General features: G+C 42.2%; 1 protein-coding gene across 7 annotated transcripts in view; it reads left to right on the top strand.

Annotated features, from left to right (window-relative positions):
* The window catches only part of LOC108620708 (aminopeptidase N), a 40,950-nt gene that overhangs the window by 25,284 nt on the left and 1,099 nt on the right, over window positions 1-14,567 (top strand). For 5 of the 7 annotated variants that reach the window (XM_089476408.1, XM_018017632.2, XM_018017631.2 and 2 more), the window contains 11 exons: window positions 4,586-4,894; window positions 8,275-8,452; window positions 8,829-9,098; window positions 11,593-11,952; window positions 12,017-12,169; window positions 12,246-12,798; window positions 12,858-13,579; window positions 13,640-13,763; window positions 13,904-14,094; window positions 14,156-14,323; window positions 14,386-14,529. In XM_089476408.1, coding sequence (XP_089332534.1) covers window positions 4,586-4,894; window positions 8,275-8,452; window positions 8,829-9,098; window positions 11,593-11,952; window positions 12,017-12,169; window positions 12,246-12,798; window positions 12,858-13,579; window positions 13,640-13,763; window positions 13,904-14,094; window positions 14,156-14,323; window positions 14,386-14,529 — 3,172 coding nt within the window. The remainder of the gene's footprint in view (window positions 1-4,585; window positions 4,895-8,274; window positions 8,453-8,828; window positions 9,099-11,592; window positions 11,953-12,016; window positions 12,170-12,245; window positions 12,799-12,857; window positions 13,580-13,639; window positions 13,764-13,903; window positions 14,095-14,155; window positions 14,324-14,385; window positions 14,530-14,567) is intronic. The other 2 variants (XM_018017634.2, XM_018017633.2) reach the window with 1 other exon arrangement.

The raw sequence follows: 14,567 nt of genomic DNA, 5'->3' as shown, positions 1-14,567 counted from the left end.
GTTTGTGCACCATGTTGTCGCAATCTGTTGTTGCTGAGATACATAATTATGAACCCCATACATATGTGTGTTTGTGTATCTGTGTATCTTTGTATCTTAATGTCTCTATGTATCTGGGAGTCTGCATCTGCCACGGCTACCGTTGCGCAGTGCAAATAATGCGACTGGTTTTTGTAGGTTTGTCTGTCCCGGAAATGTGACCGACAGCGAGCTTGATCACATAATCAGCTGCATTGTTTTTCTTTTATTTCTCTGTCTGGCTTCACAGTCTTTTCATTATGGTTCATAATTTCCACTAATTATTTATAACTTTAACCGAGATCTTAGCGTGTTATGCTAATCTCGTGTTTGGTCCATTCGATTATACAATAGATTTCGAAATTATGGAACCGTCCAGCTACTGCTTCGCTTTCATTTCTCTGCTCCAGAAAAGGAAAATTAACAAATTCTGCTGAACTTACAGAAAAAATGGAAAACTAAAAGCGAAACTGAAGAAAAACAAGAAATAAAATTTTGTCGGCGTAAATCAAAGAAAGTGGTCTGGACCCAACGCTGGAAATAAACAATTTCTGAGGCGTTAAAGCAAGCCGAAACCGAACCAAGAAGACAAAACATGACCACAATATGAACTACGTGTAGTGTTTTTCCTCTGCTCGCTTGGGATACTTGAAGAGTATATCAGTTTGATGATAGCTTGAAGTTGAAGAAAGCGTGTTGAAAGTTTCTAGTATCGCTGAAACGAATGAGTTGTTGCTCAAGAGGTAAATTGATATTAGTTATAGTCTTCTAGCTAGAAACGGAATCCTAAAATCAATTCATATCGTTGATAAACTTCAAATACTAATGGAAGGCATATCAAATCTATGCTAACTCTTTTCTAAATGAACCTCAATATTTTACATATGGGAGAGCGCATCTTACAGTCGGTTACACTCGGTTCTGTTTATTTGTTTTTCTTTTTAACTCCATCATTTTTTCGAGTTGAAAGTTTGTTTAGATTTCAAGTTTGATGCGACACAACAAATGAATTGTTTATCGCCCGGACACATGCAACATTTTATGCATCAGAATGGAGTAGAAAACTATGCATAAATCGACTGACATTTCCGCAGAATTCCCCCCACCCCTCCTACCCACAAAAACTTGGTGGCAACCAAGCGACGCACATGCCGCGAATCAATGGCACTTGGAAAGCCCTCGAGCTTGGTAATTGCAATGCTGAACGCTTCATTAGAGGCATGCAGAACAATATGGGCAATAAAACGGAATACCGGGCGGTAATACTGGGTAGTATTGCTTTAGTACACAGAGAGAGAGAAAGATGTAGAGGTAGAGGGAGCGAGAGAGAAACACCCACACACACACACCCATGCAACCGCCACACGTTCTGCAAAGTTCAGTCAACTCTGCGCTTGGCTTTTAACTCTTTATTTTAAATATACGACTGTAACGATTCAGCTGAACAAATGACAAGAGAGAAAAGAAACAGAATGAAGAACATGAGAAATCGGCAAACATTATTCTGACTATGAGCTAAATGAGGGTGTTTATAATTCGATCACGATATCTGTAACGAATAGCGGCATATCTGAGAATCTTAATCGAGGCAATATATTACAGAAACAAACAGTTGAGAGTCTGATATTCAATGTATCTAAAAGTTTGGCAACTATTTGTATTGCCTTTATTTTATATTATTTTTCATCTGCTCTTTCACTTGCTATTGTTATACTCGTAGCGTGCCAGACTTATTGGCGTCGTTTGCAAATTGAGAATCAATTTAAATAACAACTGGCTAATTTCTCACTCTCTTCTCGTATTATTGGAAGCAAAGTGTACTTACATTCTGGCTGGCATTCGGTTGACCCACATTTCGCTTTTGAGTGGGGCCACTTCCACTTGTCGCCAGTTTTGTGGAAATTCGATGACAGCTAGCCTTGGCTTTCTTCATATCGCGAATATGCCATGTCACATCCTCAACATCTGCTAACCGCTTGTAATTAATGCAAAAATAAAACTGTCAGCTTTATTTGTGTGCCATACTCTGTTCAGCAGCGTGCTTGAGAGTATATTTGGATCGAGAGTTGAATGAAAGAAACTAGGGAATATTTCTCTCAGTCTCGGCAGTAGATTTAACATTGAGACTGTTTACAGAGTATTTAATGGTCCTTTATGCCCGTTTCAAGCACATTCTTTCTGCCTACTTTGCTACCTCCTGAAGAGCTGCTCAGGCTGAGATCCGGAATTGGGTCAGCGCGCAATTAAACCACAGGCTGCGTATACAAATTAAGAGTGCTACAAACAGATCCCTAGCACATGGCAGGGCGATCGCATTACAGAACAGAATGAAACAGTGGGCCAGGGAGCCAGGGAGAAGTTAATCAAGCAAATGGAACTACAAATATCAGGGCCTGGCATCTGTGACTGTGACTCATAAATCTGGGCACTGCGATTGCCCAATGGCCCGATGGGAAGAAAGAAATGCACTTGTAAACACCAGCACAAACAACAGAAATTGTTTAAGTAACCCAGTTGCCCGAAACCCAATTAACTCTTCTTTTCCAATATGGGTTATCATTAAATGAGGTGTTGAGCATGCCGAATTGGGAATGGGAATAGGAATAGGAATAGGTATGGGAAGCAGAACGAAAAAACGATTGTCTGTCATTTCAGTGATTCCGATGTCTGCGATAAGATAAGAAACAATTTTAGGGTACATTTCTCTGGTGCAGTCGACACGAGTTGACAATGACGTAAATACGACTGTTTCTTTCCGTTTTATAGGTCGATTAAGTAGCGCACCTCACAGACGCAGTCGGGTCTTTCACAACAAAACATTTGTTGCAGCCAAAAAGAATTCGTCTTTATTCCCATAAGAAAGCAAGAAACGAGTTTAGTTCATTTTTCTCTACTTCCTAGTTCGTCATTTGGCTTTTGTTTTGGATTAAGTAATATTTTGTTTCTTATCTGCTGCCAACTTTTGCAAATACTCCCGATAAGATTGCGTATACGCGGCCTTATCTAGACGCAATACCAAAAAATTTTGCCCTGAGCAAAAAATAAAAACAAATATTTAAATGTTCATTCATAGAATTTCTCAGCAACAATCTCGGGCGATTTGTAAGACGATCTGATACAGTCATTTTATGACTATTATTTATTTGGGTATATTCAAGATCAAAGTCGAACATATTATACCCAGTATCTTCTAGAGATGCGTGAAGGGGGTATAACGGTTAGGCTCAGAGATATGCGATAAATATGCGACGGCTCAACTATAGATTACTAGGCTTGTATATAAACTCTATAGTTTCTACACTTATTCTGCTACCTCAGGTCTGTCAGAGTGCATTACTTACATCATATTTAGTGAAGCACTTATATCAATATATGTATGCACAGGGTATTTGCTAGCCAAACACTCTCATCTGTTAAACCCTTGCTTGTTTAAAGTGCTGCTCTGGCTGTTATTGAACTGTGCCTCATTTGCCCATAGAAACGTCGCCATAAACCGCACAAAATTTAACGCTTGATTGAATTTGTATGCCGTCTCACTCTAACTGGAACTCCAACCCTCCCTCTCTCACTCTCTCTCACTCTCTCCCTCTCTGCTGCTTGTAAAACGATCTTGTGTATGTGCGCAAAATGCAAAAAGGCAATATAGCTCTGATTTTATGGGTCGCAGAACTTCTCCGTTTTCACGCATAATAAAATCGAACGGCGATACGGAGTTGCCCGCAAAGCATTCGGTTACATTCACCCGGATGATTCATCTAGCGATCCGAGATACTACTGAAGGAGCAAGGCTAACAAGGCTTGTATGGCAACAAAAGTTGAGGCCCATATACATATATATATATATTTATATATATTTTTAAGCATCTCAATCGCAGCCTATTGTTAATCAGTAAAAGATGAAATTTGCTAAATTCCTGAAAACTATTTTTATTCGTGGCAAATCAACGTATATATGTATGTGTATATCCACACATATTTGGTTATAAATAGGCATAACTCAGCGAGAGTACCTATAAACATTGTGCCCATTGTGAAGCATTTTGTATTTTTAGCGAAAAGATTTAAGTATTTGGCGCCAGCAAATCGAATTTGTTTCGTTCTGTGCTTGGACTTTAGGCGTAATCGCAACGATTAGTTGCAGCCGCTGCAACAACAACAAACACCACATATACATATATACGTACATAATACAGACACGCCTCCCCGTGGCGACACGTGCCACTTGAATGCCTCCATCTCCTGCCCTCGCCCAACCCACCCGCTCCATTCCCTTTTGCTCAATCGGCAGTGGCGTCAATTTGATTAAATGCATTTTCAATTGTGGCCACTGCGAATTGGCATCAATTACACGCACACACCTACACACCCACACACACACATTTTCATTTGCTTTTTCATTGCTTTAACCATAGTAATTGTTAATTAACATTGTAAAACAAATAATAACTCAACACTCATCTAGCTTTTACTCATTTTGCTCAAAATTTTCGCATTTTCTCTCTCTTTCTCTTTCTCTCCCCCTCTCTCTCTCTCTCACTTGCTATCGCGTATCTGTGTTTGTGTACAGCCATCATATCCTATACCAATCCCAACATGCAAAATTCATCAATTTATGCGCCAACAACAACAACAACACCAATGGCAACGCCAGCAACAGCATCAGCAAGCGCCAACACCGCCATTGAAGTGGCTCCATCCTCTGCACCACCAACAAAATGCTCATCATCCGATTCATCCACAACTCCAGCGTTGGGCGTGGCAGGCGGCCGTCCCTTTCACGGATTCGTTACGAAATTGCGAAATTTCAAATTCAACGATTCGAAAAATATTAGAAAACGTTTGCATTTCGATTTCATATCGAAGGACAAATTTTTGGGTATGTTTCAAAATTTCATAAATTAATTAAAAGTATTGGCATGAATTAATTAAAGTTTGTGATATTTGGAAAATGGTCTTATTTATGTAAAATATATAAAAAGCATATCATTTTTATATACATTTACACACACATAAATATATGTACATATATATGTATAGATAACCAAAATAGTTGCAAATTCAAAGTACTTTTGTTACTCAAATTCCAAGTGATACACACATTTTAAAGAGCTTTACTCTCGCAGTAGTTAGTTAGTAAGTATTATATCTATACGTTCTGTATGGACATTTGCTCATGCTTTACTTTTGAATACCTGCCTTTGCTCAGTTGGTTTCTAATTAACCTCATTTGACATGTTGATTAACAATTTGGTGAGAATATTTTTACGAGCTCGAAATTCCCGAATTAATTTCAATGTCGCCAGCTAAATGCCCCGAGCTCTGAGCTCTGCTCGGCTCAGCTCGGCTCGGCTCGTAGGCGTTCCCGTTTCACGTTGAAGCCGGCGCCTCACGCACAGCGCCCACACACACACACATAGTCACACGCCGAAACATACCCATACACACACACACTTACATAGTCGCCTTTATTCACAACTCAATTTGAATGTTTTTATTGTCTTTTAATGCTACTTAAACTTCGGCTGATGCATATTAAAATACATATGTTCACATGCATAATTTATACATACATATATATTTATAAATTCATATGTGTGTTTGTGTGTTTACTGTCTATTTTGGCCGGAGTAGGAGTGTCCGTCAGTCCATCAGACTGTCTGTCTGTCTGTTAATAAAGCACAGTCAGTGCACACGTGGGCCGCAACATGTGTTTTTTCCTTTTTAATGAAATTCTTTAATCGTTTCTCACCTAGCCGCAGAAAGAGCAAAACAAACAGCAAAACTAAACAAACAATAAATAAAACTAAAAATTGGTGAAATACCAAAAGTGAAAAGAAAAGGGAAAAAGAAAATAGATTTGAAAAGCTTTCAACGTGAGTTACAATGCCTGACAACTGATTTATCCGCTGCATTCAACATGATCCACAACCCGTGTAAGTTTTTAATTTGGTTGCTGCCACAAAATGTGGCTGAGGCTGCCACATAAATTCCATCAGCCTGCGCCAGATCAAAGCCAGTGGGTGTGGAGGCGGTGCTGGTGGTTGCCGCAGGCATTCGTAGATTAACAACAGATTTTCTAGCATTGGGACAGGTGAAAATTTAATTTGGGCCAGATTGTTAACCTTCATTTTTTTGCAATTAAATTCAGCCTAAAAAGTCACTGAACTGCCAATTAAATCTAATGATACACACAATCACTCTCTCCCACTCTTTCGCTATACTCTCTCTCTCTCTCTCTCTTCCTCTATTTATCGCGTCATAAAACGTCCAGCTGTGTGGGTTTATAGGCAAAGTCCAATAGTCACAGAGCTAGTTTCGATCATGTTGATCGGTAATTGAAAATGCCCAACACGTGCGCCTCTTCTGCTCGCGATCAATGGTCATGTTCAGTGTTAACAGTGGGCAAGCCCATTTCTACAATAGAGCAAATTTTTTAGATTGAGATCCATGCAACATAAATTTATTTTTATCAAATCTTGAGCTTTTTCAGTTTAATAGTTTACGTAAAGATAACATTTACACTTGGAGAAACAAATTTAACATAATAACATAATCATATTTTACGTTGCATGGTTTATTTGGCTATCCTATCGAGAGGTGTGAACAGACTTTTGTGCCGCACTGTCTGGCTATTTGTTTATGCATATGCCCACCTGCTGCCGGTTTTGTCTTTCTACAAATGTTCCGGCCCTAAAAATGAGCCACACATATTTTTCACTCAATTTCGTTCGCCAAATACGAATTCAGTTTTTCAGCATTGAGCTTAATGATCTTGTGCTACCTCGCGAGCCGCGCAACACCGCGGGAAGCTATCGTGGCGCTGTCAACACCCAGCTGAATGGCCCGTTAACAATTAATTTCCTGTACTCATATATTGGCCAAATTATACCATATTTCATTACGAGGCGCGCAGTTCCCTCGCATGTCTTATGTGTCGAAAAAGTGCATAATTTATTTTCATTGAACACTTTTCATAATGCATCGGCATGCCAGGAATGCCAAAGCAGAGTTTGGACTCCCATAAATACTTTCTAGTGCACACAGAAGACAAAAACAAACAAGACAGAGGGCTATGCCTCGCACGTCAAAGCTCTAATACGCTTTCATGTCATGTTCTGCACATTAACACATTACTCGATCGAATGTTTTTATAAATGGGTGAGCTTACCTATTTAACAGTAGCTCCATATTACCCTCTAGTAATTTCCCACTCTTTGTCACTCCTTCACTCTCTGTCTCCCACTATCTCTGTTCTCTGAGTTTATGTATCAGCACAGTTACCGCTTTATCAATATGTGGATATCCCAAAAATATAGTAACTATAATAGAAACAAATATAATCATACGCTCTTAAAGTAGCAACTAATCGGGATTAACACTCTTTAGTTAATTTAACTTAATTAGCAAAATTATTATATTCGCACACGCAAAGAACATAAACGATCAACGGGACAGACACGCAGAGACTAATTTTCCTAATTGTGCTAAACCGTCATTCTCACTAATACAACAGCAATTATGAGCTGCCAGCACTTAAAATTCCTTCGCTCACTCCCCCTACAAGCCGTGTTGCCACTTTAGCCTGTTTCAGGCTAGATATAGCCTACTCGAAAGTGGTCTCTTAATAATGAATTCATTGAAAATGGTTACGGGAATTGGAGACAGACTATGTCCTAGTCCTTAAGAGAACTGGGTAACAATAAAAACTGTTGTCTATACTATCTAATAATTATAAATATTAAAGTACATAAGCATATGAACAATTAGCCTTTATTCTTAAGTAACGAGATAATCCGGATTAACTATGTGTGTTTCTTTGTGTATATATATGTTCGTATGCCTGTCTGTATATCTGCCTCTCTGTCTGCCTCCTTTTCTATCTCAAAGTCTGTCTCTACGTATGTCTCTCTGTTTGGCTGCCTAACAAACGCCATGGACGAATAAGATCTAGAGAAGAACATTTAAGCTGTCTATATGTATGCAGCAGTATTCATCTTGTATTTATATTAAAGTAAAGAGAAGCTAAATTGCTTGAAGCAGCAGAGAGTTTTCCCATTGGTCACTTAAGGCTCGACTGTAACGTCTCCTACCTGGGCTGAGCATTTGAGAGCGACGTAGACTTTGAGTGAAGTCGCCCTATATAAAGGGCAGCAGCTGTAACATTTCTTCAGTCGCTTAGAACTAGGGGGTCAGTGTCTTTAATATCCCAACTAACTGATCTTTCTCTCGCTCTCTCTTTCTTGCTTATTGTCATAGGCGGTCAACTAAAGACGAAAAATGGACAGAAATATGTTTTCAATGGGCCGCCATCGGGTGTTTATGTTTCGAGGACGTGTTTGGTCGTCGCGGCTTTCATCATGGTGGTAGCTCTGATATTCTCAGTGCTTGTTACCTACTACCTCGCCTCGCACAATTTACCTGTCATGGAGCCCAGGTGAGTAAGCCATGTTAAGAGCTACACCTAAGAATCTGAGCTGATTGGACTTGTGGGTTTGGCATGCTTATTAATTTTTAGCACATTTTTACATGCTTTCCCTTTTCTTTTTTTTTTTGCATTCTTCTAATGCGTTTTGGCAAACGAGTTAATTGACTGTCGACTCCGGCGTGACCTCATTTCACGTCCGTCTTGAAAGCGAAAGCAATTGGTTCGTTTCCTCTGACGCATTTCGAGGTGTGGAAGGGTCAAAGAAGCTGCTTTAGCTGCTTAACTGTTTGCACAGGCCGCGCCCAGCTTGTCCAAATACAATTAAGCACTTTACATAAACTCAAACCCGAAACTTTATTCATATATCCTTTTACCCAACACACAGCGCCCAGGCACAGTCCAAGGATCTCCAGAGTCACGAGAACGATGCAACGAGCGACACGCACGCGAATGCAACGCCCTTGGCAAATGCCAAGTTCGATATACCCGGCTGGCTGAAACAAAAGGAGCCTGAAATCGTATCCAAGCCAGAAAAACCCGTAGTTGTACCCCCCGTAGGCGATATACCCGTGCAGGAGGAGACCCTGGACACAAATGCAAAGTCTATGGAGCGCACGCTGCAGCTGTACGAGGGCTGGCGCCCACTACACTACAGGTGAGTGCAACCCAGGGCCCAGAGACGAGCGGGGGAGGGGCATCTACTCAGTTTTGCACTTCAGCCCCAATTGAATAATGGCTTCCACGCGACTACTCCTCAAATTGCTTTGCATGCCCGCATTTCAATTGAAAGCCACGCAAAGTGCGCGGCCTGATGACTGGACAGCCGGGCATAAATTGTCGGCGGAGATTTGTTGTCTCCACTGCTTCCGGCTCACATTGTTGCAATTAGAGTCGAGTCTTCTACGGATCGAAATCAGTATAACGCGATTTATACGACGATAATAGCTTATCATTAAGTACTGCAGATGAGCGCGTGTCGGAATAATAAAACGGAATACGGCACGAGTTTTCCGCTTAGATTGTATTTAAATTCTTGATATATATATAAATGTAAATGAATGTGAGTGATTGATTGGCTGATTAATTCTTTTATCTGATAAGCTAATTATCTGACATACTGATTGACTAGTTTAGTATTTTGACTGACTGATTGACAAATTGATTAAATGAATTAATTGAAGCCCAGTCAAGCAGGCAACTTATCGATTGATTGACCATCTCACTTATAGATTGACTGATTGTCTAATTGATTGACTAGCGGTTTCTATTCGCACCCTGATTGACTGACTGAGTGGTTCTCACACTCTTTGATTGACTGACCTTTATGATTGTATGATTGATGATTAACTTAGTATTTGATTTATTGACAGGCTGATTAACTAACTAAATCACAAATTAACTGATTGATCGATGCATTTTCTGATTTATTATAAATGTTGTTATACTTTGACTGAACTTTAACCATAACTTAACATATTTTTATAAATACGAGACTCACTATCTCTCCCTATTATATTTATATCTACGAAGCTATATAATTTATCCGTTTAATAAGTGTAGTCTTCTTCTTATTGTTATGTCCCATTTTCGATATATCAACTAAATTAACTCTTCATCGATTCAAGTCAAGTATAAATGGCTTTCGATACAAAAAACGACAGCAGTTGTCCAACAACAATAGTTTAACCCTTGACCCCATGGCGTGTGCTCCATTGTGCATTTCCTAGGATATTTATTGACGTCATGCCAAAAGATGTTTTGTCAGACATTTCGTATTTATGCTTGAGGTACGATGCACACCCGCTAAGTGGGTCAAGGATTGAGCGTCGCCAACAGTGCGCCAGTTGGCACTTAGGCTAAGCACACATTCACAGAGCTCATTCAGCTAATGCAGACATCTAACAACTTGTTCGACAATCAGACACCACAGGAGCTGGCCAAATATGTCCACAATATGAGCAGAGCTAAACTCACGCGGAATCGCCCCATGCTACTGGCCCCTCCCCCTGCCCCAGCCGCTTGATTCTTGCCAGGCGGCAAACATCTGAGGCCGATCGAAGGCAGTTCTGAGGCAGATCTTTGTGCAGCAGCACGCACGCCAACTGTCAGCACGCCAGATGGGTTGCTTGGTTAGTTAGCTAGAAGATTGGGCGATTGGGAGATGGGAGATGGAAGATGCTGCAGCTAATGCCGCATGCATTAATATAATTGACACAGAAATACCCCAAAGACTTGAATTGCGTCTGCCACGCAGCTGGAGCAGTCGGTGTTGGCTATCGATGCCATTTTGCTGCTCACTACACAAAATCATCGATGCTAACTGATTTTGCAGCTGTTGATCAAAGCAAACGTCCGTCTGTCCACCCGTCTCTCTGTCCATGGCAAATTGCGCTGAGCACGCTTCCTGGTTGCCCCCGGGCGCAACAACACATTGTAAGCCAATCGACGCAATTAATAGCCAACAGGCGCAAGAGCACCAAGCAGCACAGTGGTTCCATCTGGCGGCCAGCTCTTGCCAACGGCATTCTTAATAAAATGTGAAGGGAAAAGGGGACGAACAGAAATTGATCTACAATTTGATACTCTAGCACTTGACGTTGGGTGCTTAGGAGAACTTTGTTAGCTACCTTACATTGTCAAGACTAAAATCAAAGAATATTTATTAGTGCAACCTGAAAGTTGAAACTAATTTGTAGGTTTTATTATTGTAGTTCATTGTGTTTAGCTATTATGAGAAAAAGAACTTAATCTTTGGGAGTCTAACATTTCCTCTTTCCGAAACATTTCCAGGCAGCTTCGGGAGAACTACTTAAGACCTTCGTGAATCAGTTATAACCAGTGATAAATTAGAGAACTACAGAGCAATAGACTATCGGTCATGCCCCTGCCTTTTCACATTATTTGCTCTTGTGGCATTTTTTAGCTCGCAATTACAGTTTAGCTCCCCGTTCGAATGATTAACACAAACGCCAGAGCTGCAATGCGACACAGCTCGGCGTTGGCTGACCCGCACTGAGCCGTGCTGATTGATTGGCAGTTTTAATTGAGGCGTCTTGTCGTTTCTGGCAGTGATTAGAGAACTATTTGCACCTGCACTTAAATAGTTGGCTAATGAATAATGCCAAACCGAACCTTTTGACCCTTTGCAGAATTGTCATCGAGCCAAATGTCGAGACGTCCGCTAACAATGGCAGTCTGTCGATTGAAATCGAACGTGATGCCAAAGTCAGCAGCTGGGAGCCCATTGTACTGGACGTGCACAATGTGAGCATCTCTAATGTGCGCGTGATACGAGCGCCCGTTGGCAATGCGAGCGATGAGGTGGATCTGGACTTCGACAGCGACTATGGGGAGAGCAATGCCACATTTGTGATTAGACTGGACAAGGATCTGGCAGGAGAGTCCAATCTGCGAGTGCTACTGAGCCTGGACTTTGTCAGCCAGGTGACAGACACGCTGCAGGGCATCTACAAGACCAGCTACACCAATCCGGAGACCAAGCAGCTGCAGTAAGTGGTGTAGATAGGATAAACTGGGGATCCTTTATCTCTATACTCCTCCTCCTCCTTGCAGATGGGTCATCAGCACTCAGTTCTCGCCCATTGATGCTCGCCGCGCCTTCCCCTGCTTCGATCGTCCCGACATGAAGGCCAACTTTACCGTCAGCATCGTGCGGGACACCAAGAAGACAATGTGTCTGTCCAACATGCCCAAATATCGTAGCAGGTAAGCGAACTGAATATGAACTGATTCGAATAATTCTTTCATAAACCCAAATCATATCAAACTCTTCCTCTCCCAGTTCCCATCGTCTTGGCTATATACGCGACGACTTCCTGACCACGCCCCGCATGCCCACCTACCTCTTGGCTTTCATTGTCTCCAATATGGTTGACTCGAGCTTTGGTGAGCTGGACAGCGCCCTTGTGCCGCGCGTGGAGATCTGGACGCGTCCCACATTTGTGGACATGACCAACTATGCATATAAGATGGTGCGTAAGTTCCTGCCCTACTATGAGGAATACTTCGGCATCAAGTATCAGCTGCCCAAGATTGATTTGGTTTCCGTGCCTGACTTTGGCTTCAGTGCCATGGAGAACTGGGGCTTGATCACCTTCCGTGACTCGGCGCTGTTAGTGCCCGAGGACCAGGAGCTGGCCTCCTCATCGGAGCACATGCAGTACGTAGCTCAGATCATTGCCCATGAGTTGGCACATCAATGGTTCGGCAATCTGGTGACACCCAAATGGTGGGACGATCTCTGGCTGAAGGAAGGCTTTGCCTGTTACATGAGCTACAAGGCGCTCAATCATGTGCATCGCGAGTTCCAGATTATGGATACATTCACGGTGCTGGTAAGTTGAGGCCTAGTTATAGACAGGATTCCCATACTAATTCACTTTTAAATTTACAGGAATTCAAGGAGTCGATGCAACATGATGCCACCAATACATCTCATTCCATTTCATTTGATGTGAAGACCTCAAGCGATGTGCGTCGCATCTTTGATCCAATCAGCTACTCGAAGGGTACGATTTTGCTGCGCATGCTGAACTCCATTGTGGGCGATGAGGCCTTCCGTGCGGCTACCCAGGATCTGCTCAAGTCTTTTGCCTACGAAAACATGTCACGCGATGATCTCTGGGCATTCCTTACGCGCCATGGCCATGCGAAGGGCACGCTGCCCAAGAGCATGAACGTCAAACAGATCATGGACTCATGGATAACACAGCCGGGCTACCCGGTGGTGCACGTGGAGCGCAATGGTGCGGATTTGGTGCTGCGACAGGAGCGTTATCTGCTGCCCACTCGCAATCCCTTGGACACCAGTCGCTGGTTCATACCCATTACCTATGAGACGGACGAGCTGCACAAGGGCGACAATATACCCACGCATTGGATGACCCAGGACCAGGAGCAGCTGCTGATCAACGATGTCTTCACCTCCGTCAACAACAGCGAAAACGTTGTATACCTGAATCTAAACCGACAGAGCTACTATCGGGTCAACTACGACATGACCTCCTGGCTGGCTCTGAAGAAGAACTTCAGCACACTGCCACGCATCACTCGCGCTCAGCTGCTGGACGATGCACTGCATCTATCGCAGGCCGAGTATCTGCCTTACGATATACCGTAAGCTGAATATGTCAATTCGAAAACTTCCTTTAAAACTAATTTTATCCAATGTTCCAGTTTGACTTTCTTGATGGAGCTATTCACGGCCGTGGACGATGAGTTGTTGTGGAGCGCAGCCAAGCCAGGTCTCAACTATCTCATCTACAATCTGAAGCGGGAACCAGCCTATGAGACCTTCAGGGTAAGTGGAAAAAAATTAAATAAACCTAAAAATAATCAAAATATAAATTGAATTTTATTTTATTTAATTGGATTTTCTCTGAGTGTATGCCCTTCTTACTTATGCCCTTCTTTGCTTAATTTTCGATCTGCTCACTCTAGGCCTTCATGAAGTTCATAGTGCGTCCGGCCTTCGATCATTACGGCCTCAACGAGCCGGACAATGAGTCACATCTGCAGCTCAAGCATCGCGCCTTGGTCGCAAACTTTGCTTGCAAATTCAACTACGATCGCTGCACGCAGGTGGCACAGATGAAATTCCGTGAATGGATGCGTGATCCCAAAAAGAATCCGTGAGTAGATCTAGCTACAGCAACTACAGTTATCAATAGCTAATTTCATATTCGATTACAGCATTAAGCCCAATCTGAAGTCGGTCATCTATTGCACAGCCCTGGCGGAGGGCTCCTATCCGGAGTGGTACTTCGCCTACAAACAATACAAGAGAACGAACAGTGCCTCGGAGAAGGAGGAGATACTCACATCTCTAGGCTGCACCACCAAGCCCTGGCTGTTGTCCAAGTAAGATATAGATGATAGTATATATATATGTGATAGAAATTAAAATATGATTGGCTCTTTAGATATCTGAATTTGACTGTAAACTCCACGTCGGGTATACTCAAGCAGGATGGCGCCTTGGCCTTCCGTGCCGTCGCCTCCAACGCCATTGGCTATGAGATAGCCTTTGATTTCCTACAGACCAACATCAAGGAGATAGCCGAATAGTGAGTTGCACTAAAGTACATCAAAATTATATGTACAT

This window comes from Drosophila arizonae, chromosome 2, assembly GCF_054131065.1.
Source record: "Drosophila arizonae isolate 15081-1271.41 chromosome 2, UAZ_ARI_1.0, whole genome shotgun sequence".
NCBI lineage: Eukaryota > Metazoa > Arthropoda > Insecta > Diptera > Drosophilidae > Drosophila > Drosophila arizonae.
This window is presented reverse-complemented; position numbering and strand designations above follow the sequence as displayed.